General features: G+C 37.4%; 1 protein-coding gene across 2 annotated transcripts in view; it reads left to right on the plus strand.

Moving 5' to 3' along the window:
* The window catches only part of GPR176 (G protein-coupled receptor 176), a 341317-nt gene that overhangs the window by 213855 nt on the left and 102826 nt on the right, over positions 1-24636 (plus strand). For both annotated transcript variants that reach the window (XM_059913664.1, XM_059913665.1), the window contains exon 13: positions 1265-1405. In XM_059913664.1, the coding sequence (XP_059769647.1) occupies positions 1265-1405 (141 nt within the window). The remainder of the gene's footprint in view (positions 1-1264; positions 1406-24636) is intronic.

Here is a 24636-nt window from a genome sequence, read left to right on the forward strand (position 1 = left end):
AAGAGAGAAAGGCCTTGATTAAAGAGGTATTAAAAGTGAAACGGTGACTATTCTTGATCAACTCTATGTAAGGAATGAGAATGTGGGAGGATTCTGCTTAAGCAACTTAAAAATGTCATTTATACCAGTTACCTCATGGCAACACAGAGTAGGAAATCTGTGGAGGAAATGTAGGAAGTTTAGTTATAGATACAGGGCCAGCTTACTGTCAAGAAATACCCATTTAAATCACCTAGAAATGATACTAACTTTGGGAGGATATGGTTTTGTCAATTCAAATATTGCTGATAATAATGAGATGCTTTCCTTATATAGTGCTTATTCTTTTCAAAGGACATATTCAGCTCATATTTGTTTTTTTTTTTTTAAATTAATTAATTAATTTGGCTGCGTTGGGTCTCCGTTGCTGCATGCAGGCTTTCTCTAGTTGCAGCGAGCGGGGGCTACTCTTCGTTGTGGTGCGTGGGCTTCTCATTGTGGTGGCTTCTCTTGTTGTGGAGCACAGGCTCTAGGCGTGCGGGCTTCAGTAGTTGTGGCATGCGGGCTCAGTAGTTGTGGCTTGCGGGCTTAGTTGCTCCATGGCATGTGAGACCTTCCCAGACCAGGGCTCGAACCTGTGTGCCCTGCATTGGCAGGCGGATTCTTAACCACTGCGCCACCAGGGGAGTCCCTCATATTTGTTAGGTACTAAGATTTGCTGCATGCCTGCAATGTACTGTGATGACTTTTGGGCTAGATATTATTATTATCATTTTGCAGATGATGAAACTGAAGTTCAGAGAGGTTCATTGATTTCCCTAAGGCCATCTCAGTCAGGAACCAGGTAGAGCCAGGGTTCAAAACTCCTGACTTTGCCAAGCTCATTTCTCTTTTCACTGTTACATAGCTGCCTCTCATAACATAGATGGACATTTTTTTTTTTTAATTTATGTATGATGAACTTGAAGTCCAGAAAAACTGATTTGCCCAAGATTCCAAGCTGATAAGCACAGAGCAGGGATCAGAGCCGAGGTCCCTGCTTCCTGGCCACTGCTCTTTTCACTCTAACTTCCTGCTTTCCAGGTGATTGAGTTTATTTCCTTAATTGTTTAGTATAGTTGGACCTTTCCTCCCTCAAGTAGGAAGAGTTTAGAGAATTATAAATATTGAAGGGAAGAAATATTGTTTGAGAAGCAAAGCCAACATTCAGGGCTCAGTTGCTCTGAAACAATGTGTGATGGTACAGTTTCAGCCTGTGCACGAAATTTTTTTTGTTTTTAATTAGGAACCTGACCTTAATGGTGATGATAGAAACACAGAAGTAACTCCAGGAGAAAAGGTACTTCGGAATACCAAAGAGCAACGGGATCAGCAGAATCGGTTGAGAGAGATAGATGAAAAGCTAAGAAAGATGAAGGAAAATGTGGTAAATCTTTTTTTATTTAAAGTAACCAGTGATTGCGTTAAAAATGTTCCAGTTTTCTTTGACTGATTTATGACTGTTTTTATGTGTTACCTCAGGCAAGAAAGCTAACATGGGTACTTGTCAGTAAAGATTTGAATAAAGGCTAAAAGTAGAACTCATAGAACTTAAAGTAGTATTATAATTAATTTATATGACATAATAAACCTGTGAAAGGTGATCTGAAGTCAGAATAATCATCCATATGCCTAATATTCTGTGTCTGAAAGACATATGTTCTTTGTGTGGAAAAATTTGGTAGTTATTCTCTATAAAATCATCTTTATATGTTGGTCTTAAAGCTTAAATACTCCCATTTTTGGTTCATAATTCATAATATATTATTACTCAATATTAATACATTCTAAATCCATCTTGAGCCTATTTCATGTTTTAATTGCTTGCCATTTAAAGACGTATTATTGCTGATGAGAGAAAACTCTCAAATCAACTAAATTGTGAGCTGGTTGATATTCTGAACCTATTAGAAATGCTCTATAATATTATGATTTTCCAGCTACCCAGAGAATGTTTCTAGATTTTGGCTACATGTTTAATTTTGGCGTTTACCTAAAATTAAACATGATGAGGCTGACCTTGTGATTCTCCCTACATCCTCTCTCCTTGGGCTGGTCTTATCATAAGTGCAGTCCCTACTTTCTGTCTCCTACTAAATCCTGTTCTCTTGCGTGATCTTCAGGCCTCATGAAGTTTTAACCAGTACTTCTGATTTGTGGCCATATCTTACCACTGTTCCTTATGACTCTTTGAAAAGCTTTTCTTTCTTGTCCCTACTTGTATCCCCCTTCTCTCAGCATTGTCACCTCCTGTCCAGCTGCTTATAACCTGGTCACTCTCTCCTCTCATTATTCCATTTTATATGCTGCCCCATGAGAGTTAGCATCAGGTAAGTGCTTTTGATTAAATTCTGGTCTCCTCAGAGCTCTCTACAAGTGTCCATCATTCCTGACTGAGGTTCTTCACCCCTCATGGTCACGTCCAGCTGAATTGCTCTTCCCATTTGCCAGCCACGGACAGCAGCACTGACTCGGACCTAAAGGGTATCTAGATCTACCTAATGAGAGTCAGGCAACAGATCTAGAGGGAATAAATGCATGGTGCTTCTCTTTATCATTCATTTTTGCTTACTTTTCATGGGAAATTTAATGGAATTCTATTTCAGGGAGACCTCTATTCTTATTTTCTCAGGGTTTTTTTTTTTTTTTTTTTCCTCCTTGAGTTTGATGATATGGGGAAGAAGTAAAAGAAGTAGGAATGGATAGGAAGTGCATAGGGGTTCTTTGCACTTGGCCACTGGTTGTGGGGTGGTTGATGAGGCATTGAAAACTTGATGTGATAAATAAAATGTTTGTAGTTTGACTGGTTTTGAAAACTGTTGGCACTTCTCATCCCAAACCTACCAATCCCAGGTAGGCAAAGCCTGTCATTCTCCATAATTCAGTTCTCCTGATTTCTGATCATTTGTCCTATGCCTTGGACATGTATCCATTCTTTTCTACCGTGTCTCTATAAATTATTTAATTTTTGACTCAAAAGCTGGGTCCTTTAGACAATCTTACATTTTATTCCAGTGTCATATGATGGTTGGCTAGACTTAAAGAGATATGATAAATATCAAGAGTTGGTTGTTGTCTAAGTGGAAAAGAATAATATAAATACAGAAGAGCAAAAAAAAAAAAAAGTAGAGAAGATCAATTATTGTGTATCTACTATGTGCCAGGCACTGTTGCAAATAGTTTACAATTTATTGACTTACCTAATCTTTACAACCACTCTGTGAGGTAAACACTACTATCCTCATTTTATGCATGAGGAGATGGAGACACAGAGAGGTTGAGTAACGTCCTCAGGGTTGCAGAGCTAGTGAGAGGAAGAGATAGGGGTTAAATGATTAGCTTTTAACAACCATGCTATACTGCCTTTCTGGTACTTACTAGCTTTTCTTTTCTGATTAATATTGTCTTTTCGTTAAAGTGTGGTAAATTTGTTATAACCAGTAATATTCATTGGCAAATGTTTGGAATCCCTTGTATAAATGATAATTCCACATTTTTGTGTGTCAACACTTTCAGAAACTGGTATCTGGTAGATACAGGCCCATGAGTAATGATCTGTATTGTCTTTATGTTTTAATTGCTTATTGTTTCATAATGGCCTATGGAATAGACTGTGTACTGTGTGTGTGCTTTTGAGGGACGATCCTGTGTCTGCTTCAAACTCTGTAAAGCCCTTTGTACCTCATAGAATTCTAGGTACTTTGTGGATGGGAAATCTGGAGACCCCAGTCTGTGTTTCAGTGGTGTCAGTAGCCTGCTCTGTTACCTTGAATAAGTCACTCAGTCTCTTAGACACTTAGTTTTATAACTTTAAAATCAAGGGAGTGAGGCTAGATGACCTCTGTCCTTTTGCTTGTGATTCTTGGCGTACTTATTTTTGGTGAGAGATGGTGTTACTTATAGTATCTAAGGCTCACTTTGTGTGCTTCCTAAATATTTAGTATTAATTGGTTTAAATCTTCTGTTGAAAGTTACTTTTGGAAATTTAGTAACACTTTTCAGGAGAATATGACATTGTCTTTTATATATATAGAAAAGTTAGCCTGTTGCCTACAGACCAAAGACTATGTTTTCTGAATGATATAGCTTCTAGAAATGGCTAATTTTGTCTTATTCTCCCTATTGCAGTGGAACATTGTTTCCAGATCAATGATTTGGGTGAAAGAAGTAATCTGTGACCATTGAATTGGTGATTAAAGGATCAAATCTAAATACAACTACTCTTAGGGATAGAAGGAGGAAAGAGTGAGCTAAGGGGCAATGCAGGAGCCCTGTGGGGTGCTCCTGGCGCCACCTGGATCCCAGGATTGATTTGTGAGTAAAGGCTGCAAAAGTGACTTAATCCTATGTTTCTGATGGTAGCCTGAGGCTGCAGATGCACATTTGCATTGGTCAAGATTGGTGGAGGAAGTGGGATTCGATTTAATCTGGAGTTGGTGATGGTATTGGTATCAGTGGATCCTGCTTTTAGGAGCTAGGGGAAGTAGGCACAATGAAATGCGGGTGAGGCTCAAAATATACTATGAAATTCAGTGGGCATGCAGGGGCCTGAGCACCAGCTGCATAAGTAGAGGCAAAATGAGTAATGGCTACCAGAAGCAGCATATGTGAAACAAATCTTTTAGATTCACTCAGAATGAGTCAGCACTATAATGTAGCTGCTGTGCTACACATGAAGGAAGAGGTGAGCAAAGCTGATCATACTTGGATAGTAGAGGGACAAGGATAAAGAAGATATGAAAACCAGCTCATGTGAAGGGTTGTTGAGGAGGCTGAGTGTGTTTATTCAGCCTGGTGAAGAAAAGACATGCGTGTGTGTATGTGTGAGTGTGTGTGTGTGTATGTGTGTGTGTGCTGTGGGGAGGGAGGGGATGGATGGTTTGGTAGAAAAATCACTCATGAAAACTTCCCGAAGAGATTTGAAGGACTAACATTTGAAGTATTATTTTTATTCTTTATAGTATAGGGGAAAAAGCATGGTGATTAGGAAGCCACAAAGCAACAGATTTCTGCTAAATACTAAGGAAGAAAGTTAGAATGATCCCAGTGGGAGTGATCTTTCAGGGGCAAGGATTTCACATTAGGCTGGAGTGACACTTGCTAGGTAGCTGTAGGGAGGGTTTAAGTATTAAGTCCCATTCCTGGGCACATATCTGGAAAAGATGAAAACTCTAATTTGAAAAGATACATGCACCCCAAAGTTCATAGCACACTATTTACAATAGCCAAGACATGGAAGCAGCTTAAATGTCCATCAACAGACGAATAGGTAAAGAAGATGCAGTACATATATACAATGGAATATTACTCAGCTGTTAAAAAGAATGAAATAATGCCATTTGGAACAATATGGATGGACCTAGAGATTATCATCCTAAATAAGTATTAGTCAGAAGTAATATTAGTTAATATTAATTCATAATATTAGTAATTAAGAAGTATTAGTCTGAAGTAAGTCAGACGGAGAAAGACAAATATCATATGATATTACTTACATGTGGAATCTAAAAAATGATACAAAGGAACTTATTTACAAAACAGAGCTAGACTCACAGACAGAGAAAACAAACTATGGGGAAAGGGAGGGGGGAGGGAGGTATAAATCAGGAGTTTGGGATTAACGTATACACACTACTATATATAAAACAGATAAACAACAAGGACCTACTGTATAGCACAGGGAACTATATTCAATATCTTGTAATAAGCTATAATGTAAAAGAGTCTGAAAAAGAATATATATATATATATATATATATATATATATATATATGAATCATTTTGTTGTATACCTGAAACTAACACAACATTGTAAACCAACTATACTCCAATAAAAAAAAAAAAGAGGCTGGATGGTAGGTCAGTTTCTCCAGCACAAGTAGGCAGCTTGTGTATGGTGAGCATGTGAAGGTGCTGTGCTTTGAGCTGTTTTTCACATGTTGGGGGAGGATTTGTGCTGAGCCATTCACCTCTCACCTAGTTGGTTCCCACGGGGTTAGGAGTATTGGCTTTGACCATGATCTGTCAGGCTAACTACTTGTGTGGAGATAATTTGAGATAATAGAATTAGGAGAAAATGGAAGTAGCCATATTCATAGAGTAGGCAACAAACCCCACAAATACTCTCTCCATCATCTGCCATACAGCACCCTCTGGTACCTCTAATCCCATCTAGCTCTGAGAGTCACTTTCCCTTGTTTTGGTGCTCTATAGGCTTCTCTGCCCACTCAGTCTTCTAACCCCACTCTGCTTTTTATTACCTCCCTGGGTTATAGTTCCGTTATGTAAGCTTCTATACATGAGGCATAGTGGTTAAGAGCCAAACTGCTTGGGTTTGAATCTCAACTCTGTACTTACTATCTGTGTGACCTTGGGCAGGTCTCCTGACCTCTCTGTGCTTCAGTTCCTAGATCTGAAAAATGGGGAGAGTTGTAATTAATACCTACCTCATAGGCTAATATGAAGATTAAATTGGTTACCATACATAAAGTGTTTTGAACAGGGTCTGACACATTTTAAGTGCTATGTAAATTGCACTTAAATTGTTATTATTGTTGTTATTAACTTTATTAATATGGCATTTACATAAGCTTGTTTCTATGATAAGGAAGGGGAAGGGTATAGTATAGAGGATGAAATTGAAGACAGAGGGATAAGCCTTGGAGAAGAATCAAGATGCCCTTTTCCTGACTCAGGATGAAAGAAAGGAAGGATGGCCTAGAGGGGCAGGTTCAGAGATGAAGAGAAGGTGAGAGAGGTCATGCCTGAATGTTCTCTATTTACTCTGTAAATTAGAGGTCAAGCCATATGATCAGAATGAGAGGTAGAGTGGGGATGGGGCCTTGAAGCAGGGTAGGAAAGGACGGGAATAGACCTTGTGAGGGTGAGAAAGAAACAGTGGTAAACAGTAAAGACCTCCCAGCTGAGGCTGGAAACCCCTGCTATAAAATGGTGCCAGCCAGTAAGGCTTGGTTTCTTCTCTGACGGCCCTCAGCAGTCCACGAAAAATGGAGAAAATGGGTTGTGAGTTGAGGCAGGGATGAGAAGAAGTTGGGTGATTGCAGTGGAAGATCAAAGAGGCAAGGGAATTGGTGGTACGTATGAGACCATAACTAAAATTAAAAAAAGAACAAATGTGATATGTATACCCCAGATAGCAGCTGGGACCCCTTTGCCCTTCTTTGACCTGGTTTCATAACATATATACCATAATAGAATCCCATACTGCCATCAAAAGAATGAGGTAGGTGTGTGTAACTTGGAAAGATGTCTGTAATATCATATTAAGGAAAAAGTGCCTTTTGCATAAGACAATGATCAGTATTACACCATTTTTATAAACAAAAAAAGTCATAGAAAAATCCTGGAACATATGTACCAAATGCTTAAGAGTGCTTACTTTTAGTGGGGATAGGATGGATGGGGAGGTGAAAAAGGAAATTCACTTTTTATAACATACTCTATTTAAAGGGAAAAGTGTGTTGGGATTATGGGTGATTTTTATATTATTTCTCATACTTTATCTTCTAACTTTCAGTAATATACATGTATTACATTTGTAAACAGAATTAATGTTTAAAAATATAGAATGCATTGATGCATACAAAAGATTGCTACTTATTGTCTCTCAGTAAGTGGTGTTTATGCATTTAGAAAAATAGAGTGGGTCATCACAAGGAGTAATGTTCAGCTTCACCAGACCAGTGATTAAAATTCATATTCAAGCAACGTTTAGGCACTATGTACATTTACCAGACCAGCAAAACCAATGATAAATGTGATATAATTATATGTTAGTAGGAGAGGTGCGGACAGTGATATGTGAACATTATTGGTAGCTCTTTAAATTGGTTATCTTTCCCTCTGGAAAGCAACTGGTCAATTGTTATAGCAACAGCTCTTACGCTTTTTATATTTTTGACCTGCTTAATTCCAAAGAATATTTTAGGAATATTTCCAAAGAAATAACACCCAAGCAAAACCAAACCAAACCAAACCAAGCCAAACAAGAAACAACTTAAATGCTCTCAAATAGAATGTCAAAGCATTTATAGCATCTTAACCCATTTAATACTATGATGGGATAATAAAAATGACAAGTATATGAATTTTGTCAAGAAAGGACTTTTAATTGGGAATGAGTGATACAAAACATAAAAATAAAAATTCTAGATAGATTCTAAGTATCAACTATAACTATGTAATGTATTTATGTATATATACTGACAACAACCTGAAGGGAAATAGAATATGTATTAATAGCTTAGCTTTATTTTTCTACTTTCTATTAAAATTCCTTTATTCCTAAAGAAAGGGGAGTCATAATTGAGGCAATTCTATTATTTCCTTGTTTTATTTATACACATTTTAATCCTTTAGTGTAATGATGAACTTTTTGGGTAATGTAAAGAAATAATAATTCATGTTTGGTCTAATTTTTCTGAGGTATTGAGTATTCCATTGCGATAATAAAACTAAGGGAATTTTTAAAAAAACAAATAACATCTTTAACTTCTAGGATTAGGTAAAAATGCCATTAATGAAGTTGCATAATAATTCTAGCTTTCACAAATCAAAAGAATTCAATTTTAGTTTTTGCATTTTCCAAGAAAGAATCGTCAATATGATCTATCTCATTGACTCCTTTAATGATAAAATATTCTCAAAGATGTTTTGTTAGTATTGGTGGGAAAAGCTTTCCACGGTTCCATTCATTCTAAATGCGCTGACCGTACTTTTTAGGTCTTTATTGATTCTCTTCTCTCTTTTTGATTCTCTGTTTGAACTTAATTCATTTTTTTCATCATTTGAAGTCTCTACTATTTCTTTCTACATTCTTTCCCTTTTCGGTTTCCTGGAAACCACTGAGCTTGGCCTTGTTTGGTGAACTGCATTGTCATGATTGCATCAAAATGTTTAGCACTCGAAGCCTGTTGCTGAGCATTGTGGATAAGAATGTGGTTCACAAAGGATGATAAATCCTTGTGTTCTGATTCTTATTTTGACATGCTCTTGCCATTTAACCTAGTATAAGAATACATGCACCCCAATCAGAAGACTGGAGGGTTTCTTCTGCTCAGTGAATGGATGGAGGGTCTACCTTCAATTGCTAAACATGCCATAGAATTGGAATTATAGAATGTGAGAGCTGAAGGGGCCTTAGAGGTCACGTGAGCCAGTTCCATGGATCAGAAACCAAAGTCTTGAACAGCTAAATGATTTTTCAAGGACTCACAATTAGTTATTGATAGACTTGGGCCAATCCCCAATTCTTTTGACACTTCAACCTGTGGATGTTTCATTAAATCCAACCTCTCTAGGTCACACCTGTATAGTTCAGCCAATTTTCAGCTAAGATTTGGGGCTACTCACAAATGTGGGCTTTATTCTAAAACTGTTAAGCTGTTACTAACTGTTATACATCTTTTCCAAATTCAACAGAACTCCAAACAAACCTGACATGTTTGTGGTTAAACTGGAAGACTAACTAGTATCCTTTAGTTTTCACACATTAACTAAGGCCTGAGTTGGAAAAGTAATTGTACTCTTTCTTTGGTGCCATTGTTCAGAACTGTAGGAGTTGTTTCATCTTATTTTTTCATTTGTAACAGCTTTTAGGAAGCTGGATAAAATAACATTGACACCTAAAATTGGTATTTTTTTATAGAGTATACAAAGACCTCTTTGTTTTGCTTCTGTAGGTGATGGCAGGTGTGTGCAATAATGATGAAAAATATTTGGTTGTGAAATTTTGAGAGTGAGATTTACACATTGATAGGTAAACAGACCTTACAAAATTTGTTCTCTTAGTCATAGGCAAAGAAACACATTTTGAAACAAGTAAGTAGAACATTAAAATTTCACATGTATGTATATATATGTAGAATTTGATGCAGAAATTTGACAAAACTTCTTGCAACTGAATAGTATCATTTAATGGTTGAGAAACAGCCTGTAGCAGTTACAGGCACATGGCTGGTGTTCAGGAGTTATTGTGGAATGAATAAAGGAGCCAGTAACCTTTTAAAAGTTATTGGTTACATGTGACATTTGAATATAGTGTAGGATAAATTGAAAACATAGCTAGCTATAGTGCTTTGGAAATAAGATGTTAAGGATAATTAGATGTTTTTTCATTGACTTATTTTGTTTCCACTATCATTTTTAATCCATTTATAAAATATGTTGGTAGATTTCAGTTTTAAATCCAATTTGGAACAAAAGGAGATATAAATATACCTTGTATTCTGCTTACACAATAAAAATGCTTTTATGAGTATTAAGGATATTTTCTTCTGGATTATGATTCTTCACATGTATTATGATAATGCGGACCTGATATTGTTATAGCCTGCGGTAGTGGGCTGTTTCTGAATGATAATGTGCCATATCTTGAAAGTCATCTTCAAAATGAAAATTTTGATGGCAATTTTGTTTCATAATACTACTTGTTTTTCCTTAAAGCTTTATTGTTGAGCAGAGGCTCTAGAAATATGTATTAAAGCTAGTTAGATTTTAGCATAACTCAAATTTTGCTCTTTGAATTGATTTTCAGAGTTCATTGGTTGAGGCCATGTGCCATGGATGTGATTACCTGGAACAAGTGCATGGACATGCTTCAAGAAATAAGCAAATAATAGCACATTGAAGAATATAATTAATATAATTTTATAAAGTAAAAGAAGTATTATAAAAAATTATAATGCATATACATAAAACACATTTAACCATTATAGCATTTATCAACATAAAATTAGAATGCATAGATAAAAATTATGACAGTTTTAGAGGTTGAAATTCAGCCTATTATTTGGATGTTAACATGGGGTAGGAATACTGTTTAATTTCTTTTTCAACACCTAAGGTCATTGTTAGCATCATTCTTTTAGTATATTAAATTCTTGAATGATTCTTTCCCAGTGGAAGTGTTAGTTATTAATATTCATATGTAGTCTTTAATCCTTTTATTACCTCTTCAACCAGCTACAGCCAGTTTTTTTTAACTAGACCTTCAGATCCTAGATCTACTTCTGGTTACCATCTCAGGCTCCCTCTGCCCAAAGCAGGGATTATCTAAAGCAGTGATATCAGCGTAGATGGTCAGAGAACTGTTTGTTACCGGTGGTGTAAGGAAATGTGACCAAAATGCAAATCCATACACTCTACTTCATCAAGAAAAGCTTGCTTAATGATGTGGCTGATTTAAATTCTGGCACGGCTCTTTATCTCATAGCAGACCAGTAACAATCAGTTTGAGGCCTGGCATTGCCAGCAGGCCACTCTTGGAGGAGCACTGAGTGCGGGTCCATTCCTCACCTCTGCTGGTGAGGCCAGAGTGACTCATGTCAGGTTGGGGACCAGACCACATTCATTGTGTGGAACTGGGGCCAGAGTGGGACCAGTTGGGCCATGTGGAACATGGCCATGGAAGGAAGTTGAAAAAGCTGAAACAAAATGAAAAATACTACCTGGAATTATGAACTATATAAAGTTTCATACTTAGAAATAAGAGAAAACAGTGGCCTTGCAGCCAGCCCTTGTGCCAGGTCTCTAAGTAGGTGGGTTCTACTTCTAGCTATAGGGCCAACTAGAGTTTAGAGAAACTTCTCTTGGTAAGGAAAACCTAAATAGGCTGGATAAAATGTGTTTTTTGAAAAGTAATTTTTAAAGCATGGCTGAGCTGGCAGAAACATAAGGGAATCTCTTGGAGGACAGAGATGAAAAGGCAGTATGAATCAGGAGGTGTAAGTAGCCACTGGAGCCAGCTTTTGTCCCTGAGGTATCTAATGATCTCCAGTGGCCCCAAGCCTGGGTTTTAACAGGCCGTGTGTAGGGGGCTCAGGCGATAGAGCCTGAGGCTGAGGAGTTGGCAACCATATGATTAAAACCTCAGTGGATGAGGAAAAACCTGCTCTGGAGAGGGAGTGGTAGAAACCTTGTGCTCTCATGTATGTATGTATGTATGTATATGTGTGTATATGTGTATCTATGTTCCTATGTATGCATTTATGTAAATATGTGTATGTCTATCTATTTATCTATCTATCTATCTCTGCTTTGGTTGTGGGTGAAATGGGAAAAACAGTCTCCCATGAGAATTTCTAACTACAAGTCTGCATGAAGGTAGGTTTTGGGTTTGAATTCACACTCCTTGCAGAGCCTGAGAACCCCCAAGTTGAATGTTTAGTTGAACGTGGTCTTAGAGAACTTAGAGTACTCCTGACTCCTGATAGAAGGAAAGGGAAAACTCTTCTAGAAGAACACAATTTAAATCCTTATAGAATTCCCACAAATAAAGTTTAAGAACCATGAATTCACAGTAAAGATCCCCTTTCCCCCTCAAAACAACCATAAGAAAATAAGCCACCATAAGAAAGAGTTAATAGAAAAAACACACTGCAGAATCAGTTCCACATAGACTGCAGTTTGGAACAGTACATTTCAGAGTGTAAAATAAGTCTGCCTAATGTATTTAAAGAAATCAAAGGGGCTTTTGAGATTTGAAATGGAACCAATTAGAACTCATAGAAATCAAAATATAATGAAAGTGGAAATTCTTGGAATTAGACCTTCCTTGATCTCTGCACAGGATCCTGGAACTTACACTTATTTTCCCCACATCTTTCTGTAACTTTTCTAAATCTTTGCATCATCCTTCTAGTGAGAACACCAGTATTTTCAAATCAGCCAGAGAAAAGTTATGTAGCTTTTCTAGAATAGCACATCAGTCTCTGAACTCCAGGGCAGAAGAAGGAAAAAGGTATATTATAATCACACACAACCTACATTTGTAAGAATACACCACTGTTATTTTTTTTTCCCCAGTAAAATGGATTTTTTCCAATTGCTTATCTGCCTTTCTTACTGCCTCTCTTAGCTTTAGCTTTTACAGTGTTAGCTCTTTATACTCGAACTTTTTACATTGAACAGTTTTAATTGGAACATGCACCAGATTTAATAAAGAAAAGAACTCCCTGATTCATTAAAACATTTAAAAATAGACTTTATTTTTCAGGACAGTTTTAGGTTTACAGAAAATTGTGCAGAAAGTGTACTCATATACCCACTCACAGTTTTCCCTTTTACTATCATCTGGCTTTCGTGTGGTACATTTACTACAACTGATGAACAAATATCGATGCATTATTAATGTTCATATTTTACATTAGGGTTCATGCTTTGTGTTGTACAGTCTATAGATTTTTTTTTTATAAACTTATTTATTTTTGGCTGCATTGGGTCTTTGTTGCTGTGCATGGGCTTTCTCTAGTTGCGGAGAGCCGGGGCTACTCTTTGTTGTGGTGCGCGGGCTTTTCATTGCAGTGGCTTCTCTTGTTGTGGAGCACAGACTCTAGGCGCGCAGGCTTCAGTAGTTGTGGCACACGGGCTCAGTAGTTGTGGCTCATGGGCTCTAGAGAACAGGCTCAGTAGTTGTGGCGCACGGGCCTCGTTGCTCCGCGGCATGTGGGATCTTCCCGGACCAGGGATTGAACCCGTGTCCCCTGCATTGGCAGGCAGATTCTTAACCACTGTGCCACTAGGGAAGTCCCTAGATTTTTTAAAAAGATTTTTTGATGTGGACCATTTTTAAAGTCTTTATTGAATTTGTTACAATATCGCTTTTGTTTTATGTTTTGGTTTTTTGTTCCTGAGGCATGTGGGATCTTATCTCCCTGACCAGGGATCGAACCTTCACCCCCTGCACTAGAAGGCGAAGTCTTAACCACTGGACCACCAGGGAAGTCTCCAGTCTATAGATTTTAATAAACGCATAAAGTCGTATTTCTACCATTACAATATCATGCAGAATAATTTCACTCCCTAAAAATCCTGTGTTCTTCTGATTCATTCCTCCTCCTATTCCTCTGAACCCCTCACAACCACTGTTCTTTCTTCTATGGTTTTGCCTTTTCCAGAATGTCATGTACTTGGAATCACGTGGTATATAGACTTTAAAACATAATAGATTATTTTTTGAGCAGTTTATGTTTACAGAAAAAAAGTGAGCAAAAAGCACAGAGTTCCCATGTATCTTTTCACCGCTATTGGGGCCCTGAAATTTCCCCTATTATTAATGTCTTGCATTAGTGTGGTGTGTTTCTTACAATTGATAAGACAATATTGAACATTATTTTTTTTTTAAATAAATTTATTTTATTTATTTATTTTTGGCTGCGTGGGGTCTTTCTTGCTGTGCGCGGGCTTTCTCTAGTTGCGGCGAGCGGGGGCTACTCTTCGTTGCGGTGCGTGGGATTCTCATTGCGGTGGCTTCTCTTGTTGTGGTGCAGGGACTCTAGGTGTGTGGGCTTCAGTAGTTGTGGTGCGTGGGCTCAGTAGTTGTGGCTCGTGGGCTCTAGAACGCAGGCTCAGTAGTTGTGGCGCACGGACTTAGTTGCTCTATGGCATGTGGGATCCTCCCGGACCAGGGCTCGAACCCGTGTCCCCTGCATTGGCAGGTGAATTCTCAACCACTGCACCACCAGGGAAGCCCCCTGATACGTTATGATTAACTAAAGTCCATAGTTGTGTTGTACATTCTGTGGGTTTTAACAAGTGTGTTACATGTACCCATCATTACAGTATCATACAGAATAGTAGCTTCATTGCCCTAAAAATCCCATGTGTACCACCTATTCATCCCTCCCTCTCCCCCCATGAATCCCTGGCCACCTGATCTTTTTACTGTCTTCATAGTTTTCTAAAATGTCATATATTTACTGTCATATAGTTTTCGGAATGTCATATAGTTGGAATAATACAGTATATAGAATTTTCAGATTGATCACTTTCACTTAGCAATGTGTATTTAAAATTTATTCATGTCTTTTTTGTGGATGGACCTAGAGACTGTTATACAGAGTGAAGTAAGTTAGAAAGAGAAAAACAAATATTGTATATTAACGCATATATGTGGAATCTGGAAAAATGGTACAGATGAACCGGTTTGCAAGGCAGAAATAGAGGCACAGATGTAGAGAACAAACGTATGGACACCAAGGGGGGAAAGCGGGGGTGGGGGGTGGTGTGATGAATTGGGAGATTGGGATTGACATGTATACACGGATGTGTATAAAATAGATAACTAATAAGGACCTGCTGTATAAAAAAAAATAAATAAAATTCAAAAAAAAATTTATTCATATCTTTTTATGGCTTAATAGCTCATTTCTTTTTATCGATGAAAAATATTCCATTCTGTGGATCTACCACATTCATCTACCAAAGCACATTTTGCTTGCTTCCAAGTTTTGACAATTACGAATAAAGCTACTACAAACATTTGGATGCAGGTTTTTGTGTGGCCATAAAATTTCAGCTTATTTAGGTAAATACCAGGAGAGCGATTGTTGAGTCTTATGGCAACCTATGTTTAACTTTTTAAGAAATTGTCAAACTGTCTTCCAAAGTGGCTATAGCATTGCATTTCCACCACTGAGGAATGAGAGTTCTTATTGGTCCACATCCTTGTCAGCATTTGGTGGAGTGTAGATTCAAGCTTTCGACCTAGTGGGAGAGGATAGGACTGGTAAACAAATATGATAATATAAAGCAGAAAAAACAAGGGACATGAGAGAAGTGCAAAGAAAGTGCTATAATTTGTTCAAAATAGAGAAGGATTATAACGGAGGGATCTGGAAAGGCTATGTGGAAAATGTGAAATCTGAGTTGAATCTTAGGAAATGTGTAGGGCTTTCCTTTGTGCAGATGGGAGTGGGTATTATAGAAAGAAGATACTTTGTAGAAAAGGGCTAGTTACGGGAAAGCTTGGGCCATTTTAGGGAATAGTAGGCAAGATCAGTGGCTTTTATGGATTAATACAAAGGTTTGACTTCATGCTAATGACACAGAGATACATGACGTTTTGGAAACGTGAACTTTTCTGAAGCAAGAATGTGAACCAGGCTTTCTGCAGTGCTCTTGTTTGGGAGAGAGAGGGTCACTTAGTGAGTGTGCACCCCAGCTGCCAGCCCAGCATCTACCGCCAACACAGCTCTCCTAGTCTCAACTTGGCATCACATGGACCTTAACACTTGTGGGTATTAAAAGCTATGTTCTATGGGTTTCTTTTTATTATTATTAAAAAAGCTCTTCTAGTGGTGGTGATTGAGATTTGCAAAGAGGGCAAAGACATTGGTGCTTAGTAACAATGACAGTTGCTTCAGATAAATGTAGAAGTGGAATGCTGAATTTGTTATTCGATCAGATTGGTGACAGGAGTTTGGAATTTTGCAAATGACGTGGGACAGAGCCTTTCTATGATCAAGGGTCTGCTTGTATCCAGTTTGACTGGAAGGGAACACAGGAAAATAAAATTGTAAAAGTAGAATAGGGCCATATTTAATGGCAGGATATGGCAGACTGATAAAGTTGTATGAGCAGCTGTTTGATATGACCTGAACTGAATTTAGAGAAAAGTTTTTTGGTGTGTTAATTAAACTTATCCTATCAACAAAGACGATGCTGAAAGTTACTATAAGGACTATTCAAACAAAATGAAATGATTCACATAATAGATGTTTTATTCTCAAGGCTTCTGTTCTCCCAGTTTTGCACCCTGCATGAAGATTGTAGGTTGTGTTGGATTTTTCTGTAATCTCCATCTCTCTAGGTAGTTTGTCTATCTCTCTAGAAGAACTGCAATCATATTTGTTATAAAATGATTATAACATGTCTTTGGTAGACATTACCAGTTGCCTACCCCGTTTACCCTTCTTCCTTACTGATAAAACTCTGGGACAGCCATATGCCTAGTTAACAATACTCACGGTCTCAGATTCCCTTATATCTAGGGGTGGCCCTGTGCACCAGTTCTGGCCAATGGGGTAGAAGCAGGCACGTTCTGATAAAAAGAGAAAGACTCAGCTGACATATGCCCTTTGCCCTTCGTCCTTTCTCTTCTTCTTGGTTGGAGCATAGAAATATTTCTTGAACCTTCAGGAGGCATCTTGAGAACACGAGGGCAGAGCAGAAAGATAAAGGAGGATGGGGCAGTGATGCCATCATGAAGCCACTGCATCACCCCTTATCTGCTGACCTGTGACCTATCTCTTTTTTAAAATTAATTAATTTATTTTTGGCTGCGTTTTGTCTTCGTTGCTGCGTGCGGGCTTTCTCTAGTTGTGGCGAGCTGGGGCTACTCTTCGTTGCGGTGCATGGGCTTCTCATTGCAGTGGCTTCTCTTGTTACGGAGCACGGGCTCTAGGAGCACGGGCTTCAGTAGTTGTGGCATGCGGGCTTCCGTAGTTGTGGCTCTCGGGCTCTAGAGCACAGGCTCAGTAGTTGTGGTGCACAGGCTTAGTTGCTCCACGGCACGTGGGATCTTCCTGGACCAGGGCTCGATCCTGTGCTCCCTGCATTGGCAGGCGGATTCTTAACCACTGCACCACCAGGGAAGCCCTGACCTATCTCTTAAGTTAGAAAAACCAACCTTGGCTATGTCAGGCAGGTCTTGTAGGTTTTTTTTTGTTTTTTTTTTTTTAACGAAAGTAATACTCATTGATACGGTAGCCTACTTCCAGTCAGATATAAAATGTTTAACATTTCATGTTAGTGCATCAGTGGGATTAAGGGAATTAATGAGTCTTGCAGGGGAATTCTGTGGCACTTCAGTGTGTCTGCCTTGTGGGATGTGAGTTTCAACCCCATACTGAAAGTTACACCTTCCCCCGGTGGAAGCAGGTTATAACCGCTCCCTGTTGCTAAAGTGAATAGAGGTGGCACAGAGGGCGAATATCAAGGGGAAGAACTCTGATCACAAGGAGCACAGAGTGCTCAAAGTAGTGCAGGAGCTTCCAGTAGACACAGAAGTCACTTTGCGGGTAAGGGAGTGATTTGCGACAGGCATTTTGCTGGATGTAGTGGAGGGAGCAAGCCTCCTGCAAAATGCCACTGGTGATGGCCCAGAGAGTATTTGCAGAGTAAATAGAAATGGTGATAAGAATCCTGGCACGATGGACTAACATTCTAGATCAGCACCATCCAAAGAAATACAGTACAACCAACATATATATCAATAACTTCAAGTCTTGTAATAGTAATAGTAATAGTCACTTTAAAAAGGTAAAAACAAACAGGTGAAGTTTTATTTAACCCAACACATTGCCTATTATTGTTTTAATGTGTAATCAATATAAAATAAAATTAAATTAAATATAAAATAAAATTAAAATTATTAATGAACTAATATATATATGTATCACATCTTGGTCTGGACTAGTCACATTTTAGGTGCTCAGTATCTACATGTGGCTAGTGACTACTGTATTGGACAGGGCAGTTTTAGAGAAGAACAAAGTGATTTATATGCTATACAGATACATTAGTTTATTCTAAAAAAAAAAAAAGTAAAAATTTTCACCAAAATTCTAATTGTCTAGGGTTGTAGAAGAAATATGCATAAGTTAACTTCTAGGAGAATCTAACAATGGTGAGGAAAACGTCCTATGGAAAATGTACAGCCATCTTTTTAAAGAGTCACTTTTTAAAGTGAGCCTGACCTGGGTTGTTAGATATGACCTAAAAAAAAAAAGATGACCAAGAAATGAAAATTAAAAGATTTATTGAAACCACATGTGTAATCTTGGAAACAGAAAAAATACTCTCCATTTCACCTCTTGAGTATATTAAGAAGTAAGAAACTATTTGTGTCTTTTGGGGATTATTCACAATGTCTAGCTAAAATGTTGGGAATTTATTTAACTTGTTTTACCATTCTGCTGTTACAGCCTTTTCCTTCCTTAAATTGGGAGGGTTGAGAGAAGACAAATTTGAGGAACACAGAAAAGGCTTTATTACTTCATTGTTATAGTCATTGAGAGTCATATCAACTCAGTTTGTATTTGATTCCTGAAGTTAGAATATCTCAACCATTTTTGTTTGGGCATAATATTTGCTCATGTGATTGTTATTTATCTCAGTTCATTTAATGAATCAAGTATTCCAAAGGGTATTTAACTCTACTTTCTTTTTGGTCAACCAGCATCAGATACTCTGTTTACCAGTAGCAAAGAGTCTGATGTCTCAGCAGGTCCCACCTTCACCCAAGTGCCTCCTGCTGGTAGTACTAGAGAACATTTAAAAAGGTTTCTGCAGACATGCATGAAGTTTTTTAGTTTGTTTCGTTTTGGTATGACTAGAGACACACTTTGTGAAGACAAAGTATTCTCTTGTGCCCAACTAGAAACAATAGATGACTGCTTCTATTTTATTTTTATTTTTTTAATTGATGTATAGTTGATTTACCATGTTGTGTTACTTTCTGCTGTACAGCAGAGTGATTCAGTTATATACATATATATATTCTTTTTTAATATTCTTTTCCATTATGGTTTATCACAAGATATTGAATATAGCTCCTTGTGCTATACAGTAGGACCGTGTTGTTTATCCATTCTATATATAACAGTTTACATCTGCTAATCCCAAACTCCCAATCCACCCCTCCCCCAGCCGCTTCCCCCCTTGGCAACCATAAGGCTGTTCTCTATGTCTGTGAGAGATGACTGCTTCTAAAGATAAAGAAGGAGACTTCGTTGAAAGAGTTTTTATTTTAAAGTAATTATGTAAACCTGGTTAGCAAAAATGACTTTTTAGAGAATTCAGGCAACCCAGAAGAATATAAACAAGAAAGGAAAAACAACCCATAATGTCACTTCTTGGAAAGGTGACCTGTAATACAGCCATAGTTAACCTGTGGCCATTATCCTTCTGGACATTTTTCCTGTTCACATGCTTCTCTCTACCACCACACACATCCCCTCCCCTCTTGTCTCCTCCCTTTCCTTCTGGTTTTCTTTGTCTTTTTGCAAAACTGAGACCATATTCTACAGATATTTCATAGTCTGCTCTTTCCTTTAACATTCATTATGGGCACATTCCTATGTTAATAAAGTATATACCCACCTCATCATTTTAAATAGTATGCTACTATGATGAGTATATGAGTGTGCCTATTGAGCCAGTCCTGTAACTGTTCATGTCTAGTTATGGTCAGTATTTTTGTTGTTGTAAACCATGACGGAGTGAGCATCCTTGTCTATGCATTTGTTGAATTATTTTCTTAGGATAAAGTCCTAAGTGGAGTTGCTGAGTCAGAGTATATGTAAAAGGAGTTTGGCTCTTGGTCGCCAAATTACCCTCCAAAGATGATGTTTAATTTATACATGCACTAACAGTGTTCTGGAGTGCTAGATCTATGCCTATAGTGTTATCATTAAAAAAATTTGCTGCCAGTCTGTTAGTTTAAAGCGGTATCATTGCTTTAGTTTGCATTTTTTGGTTACTAGTGAATTTGGACATGTTTTCAAATGTTTATTGGCAGTTTGTATTTCTTCTTTGGTGAATTTTCTATTTATATATTTGTTCATTTTTAAGAATTAATGTGTTTTTCTTTTCTTTTTAATATGTTGCTATCTTTATATATTTAGAACACATACTCTTTGTTACATGTTATAGACCTATTTCCAAAATGTTAAATTATACTTACTGTTTTCCAGTTTTTAAAAAAGTTTGCAAGGTGCTGTTTTTCTAGCTTATTATCGTGTGGAGTCATCTGTGAGAAGTATATGTGGGTTGTTGCAACTTGCTTTGTGTTTCTTGAAATGATACATCAAAAGTATTTATATCCTTTCATGTTGAAGCCCTGCATCTTTTCTACAGTATGTTTTGAGTACATTGTGTCAAGGAAATCACCATCTAATTATGTTCCTGCTAAAGCGTCTGTTATTGACTTTGAAGTTTGCTGCTAATCTCTTCTTAGCTACATTTCTTTGGATCTAAGTTTTAGATAAGCAGTGGCAAGTGAAAACATAGAAGAATGTAATTTCTTTTCTTGAGGGAGTGTACTTTTAATATTTTAATTTAATGTTAAAAACAGAATTAGCCAACACCATTTTTATTTTTATTTATTCTATCTCTACATTATATGAAAACGCACATAATCAACATCAATGGTCTGAGATTATCCTTCAGAATATTTTCTGAGCTGGTTATTCAAGCAATGTACAGGAGTTAGTAAAGTCTTTAACAACGTATTAAGATTTGACAGACCTGTTAACTGATACTGTATCACCTACTTGAATGTTGAATGGTCTTATGCAAAAAAGATATGGTAACTAGGTGATGGGATGGAGATGGTAGCTAATGCTATGGTTGGAACCATTTTGCAACATATATCAATCAACACATTTGTGTACCTTAAACATATACAATGTTATATGTCAATTATATCTCAGTAAAGCTGGGGAACCAAAAACTTTTGAAATACTTAGTAAAAAGTAGGGCTTTTCATAGTTTGGAAAGTCTACCCCCTAATTGCTGTTTTTAGCTACTGTTACACTTTTTGGTATGAAAGTAACACAGTAACATTAAATTTGACTATGAAAGCTACTAATATATTAATATATTAAATTCATGTCTCTAAGAATTTTAAATAGGGGACACAAGGCAAAAAATAACATAAATAGTGGGAGAGTATAAACAATAATTTCAAGATTTTGAAGGATACAGTATAGAAGGTGGTATTTGATACTTTGGCAAATAGGAAAGAAAACTTTATAGGTAGGGCTTGAGTTCCTCAGAGAGAAGGAGGGGAATGGGACAAGTGGAGGAGGAACGATTGGATGCCACAAGGATACGGATGAGGATTGGCAGCCATGGAGGGCAGGCTCCAGGAATGGATCCTGATGTAGGGGTCAAGGACTAACCCTAGGCAGTCAGCTAGAACCTTATCAAAGTAGTGGGCTTGCATGACAAGATTGCATGCAATCTTTTTTCTTAGATTGCAGGCAATCTAAGAAAATGGGTAAAATGCTGAGATGTGCAAACATGAGAGGGGACAACATATGTGAAAGCAAGACAGAGAGCTCTAAAACCCTATGGTTCTATGAGTCTGTATGCTGGGAAAATGTAACCCTCACTGACAGTGAATCTCTACTACAAATTTAAGGGAGAAGAATTGGGCTAAGGAAGAGAGATTGTGTAATTCATTATGATTTTTCTATGGTACCTAACTCACATTACGTATATTTTTAATTATTTGATTAGTTGACTAAAAATATCTTTGAAAACTCGGTCATAGTGTAATTCAAACTTTGTACATAATGTATTAAGACATAAACTTATGTAGTTTTTGAGAATTTTGTGTATATAATTTGGATCTTTTAAAAGTTGGCTTTGTTTTATAATGCTTGCTGGGTTTTAGCCATCCATTTTTAACCACATGTTCCATTTAGACAAATTTCATAATTCTTAAAACTTTGATATTCTAAATTCTATATTCTTGACGCTGGGTTAGGGAAGTCATGATGGTAACTCAGAGGAAATAGGGTGAGATCACAAGGGCTCAGTGGTCAAGATGGCTACATATTAAAATCTTTAAATCAGAGTGAAAAACAAGAAGACCACTCAGTGTCATTTGCAGAGCATCATTAGTCCCCTTGTTTTTGTAGTGCATTGTAGTTTGGAAAGTATTACTTTCCAAGGGACAAATAATACTTGTCCCTGCTGTTTGACTTGATCTTCATGACAGCCTTGCAGGTAGGTATAGTCATCACTACCTCTACTGTTGCAGGTGAGGACACCAAGACATGGGGCTTAGGTGACTTGCTTGTAACCCATATCTCCTGACTTCCGGGAAAGTTCTTTAAACATATATAGCCTCTGTCATCATTATTTGATCATAGCTCCCTAATTGGATGGTATCGGAAGGCAGTACTTTTGATTTTCTTCTTCTTTGTATGTGCCATACTATTTCAGGCCTAGTGGAATAGGTATTCAAATATTTGAATGAATCCTTTTTCCCAAGAAAGGTAATAATACAGCCCTACCTTAAATAGATTGTTAAAATCTGCCTTACTCTGGCAGATGTTTTGAAAAAAATTAGATACAGGGGTAGATCAACAGCCACACACTTAGCTTGATTCCTTTGGAGAGATTTATTGTAGCGGTTGAGCGTGCAGAATCAAGTGGGCAGACAAATCTTTTAATTAGCCCTTGATCATGGAGCTTACCTCATTCATTTCCTAGATCTGCAAGGGCACAAAGAGAGGTTGTTTCAAATAATTTTCATACTGTTTTTGTGGCTCATATACTTGACTGTTCAGGAGCTACTAGACCATAAAATCCAGCCAGTGAGAGCATTGGAAGTCCCAGAGCTCAAAGGTTTATTAAGTGGTGTGAAGCTCTATTGTTTTGTGCATGTGTTAAATAATTGCTGTCAGTGCAAGACTGTTAAAAATTCCCAGCTAGTAATAACACGAATAGTACTTTATGGCTTCAAAAGGAGATAAAAGAAATTTCTTATTCAGCATTTTGGCGGCATCACAGCAGATGTCAGTTTTGTTATTGTGAGGACTTTACTTTTGGCAGATGCTCTCCCTTCTGGCAACAGAGCTCTAATTACCATATAAATTAAGCTGGGAAATGAGCGGAGGGCACAAAGGCCGGCCCCTTCTGCTTATACCCACTTTGTGAGGGCTGCAGTGCCAAGCAGGCAGGATGGGGGCCCATGTGATGGAGAGGGCTCCACCTCCCCTTTCTTTCCATTCAGAATGATTAGAGGAACATTAAGCTGCTTAGCTGCTGTGCAAACACAAGGATCATTCTTTCTTTTTTTCTCTCTTTTTTTTTTTTTAACCCAGGGTCGTCTCTCCAACAGTATTCCATGAATTAGCCTAATCCATCCTGCTTTAATTCAGAGGCACTAATTATATTTCAGCATACATTCTTACACACTAAATTATAAGTATCCTTACTTTAATCAGTTGTAACTAGTCCTTAAATTGAGGGTTTAGTACTTTCCTATTATGGGATAACAGGCTTTGCTGTTTTATGTGATGGGGTTAGACCCTTTAGGACTTAAGATGTGGATGATGCATTATTATTATTATTTTTTTTTCCTAAAGAGCTCGGTATGTTCTTCTAGCCAGAGTGTAATTCAAAACTTTATAATGTCCTTTTAAAATTTGTAAAATGGTGTTTGATGCTTAGGTAGGTTTGGGATGTGAACAAATAACCACAATTTGTAGGGACATAATTATAATACAGATGAATAATGGTTTATAGTTGCAAAGCATTTCCCATGTAAATTATCTTGTTTGTTGTTTAAATAACCCTCAACAATGGGCGATGTAGGGATTCATATGAGGTGAGTGCTGCGGGCCACATAGTTAGTTGGTAGCATAGAATGGAAGGCTCATCTCACTTTGGGGAGTTCTTTCCTCCCACTGTATGCTGCTTATTGACTGGAGGTTCCCCCCACTGTTAAGCTTACATACTTACAAAGTTCCTGATGAAATGATCCTTCCTATCAGCGTTCTTTATTTGTATTTTTATTAGGCTTGGTAGAAAATCATCACAATTTGTACCACTTAAAGAGAACCACCTGTGAACATTCAGCAAAATTTTACATTTTACTCACACCATAAAGTAAGAAACCGTAGTTTTTATTCTTCGGCTATTCTGGTTTCTTAAAACAATTATGCTTTAAAAAATATGTATCATAGGGTTTTAAGCGTCATTAGAAAATTATAAAGAAGATAGTCTGATGACTATCCCCTTGAGAACCGGCTATTCAGAGTGGTTAAGAGAACTACAGAGACTTCCTGTCTTCACAGTAGG

The sequence above is a fragment of the Balaenoptera ricei genome, chromosome 2 (assembly GCF_028023285.1).
Source record: "Balaenoptera ricei isolate mBalRic1 chromosome 2, mBalRic1.hap2, whole genome shotgun sequence".
Classification (NCBI taxonomy): domain Eukaryota; kingdom Metazoa; phylum Chordata; class Mammalia; order Artiodactyla; family Balaenopteridae; genus Balaenoptera; species Balaenoptera ricei.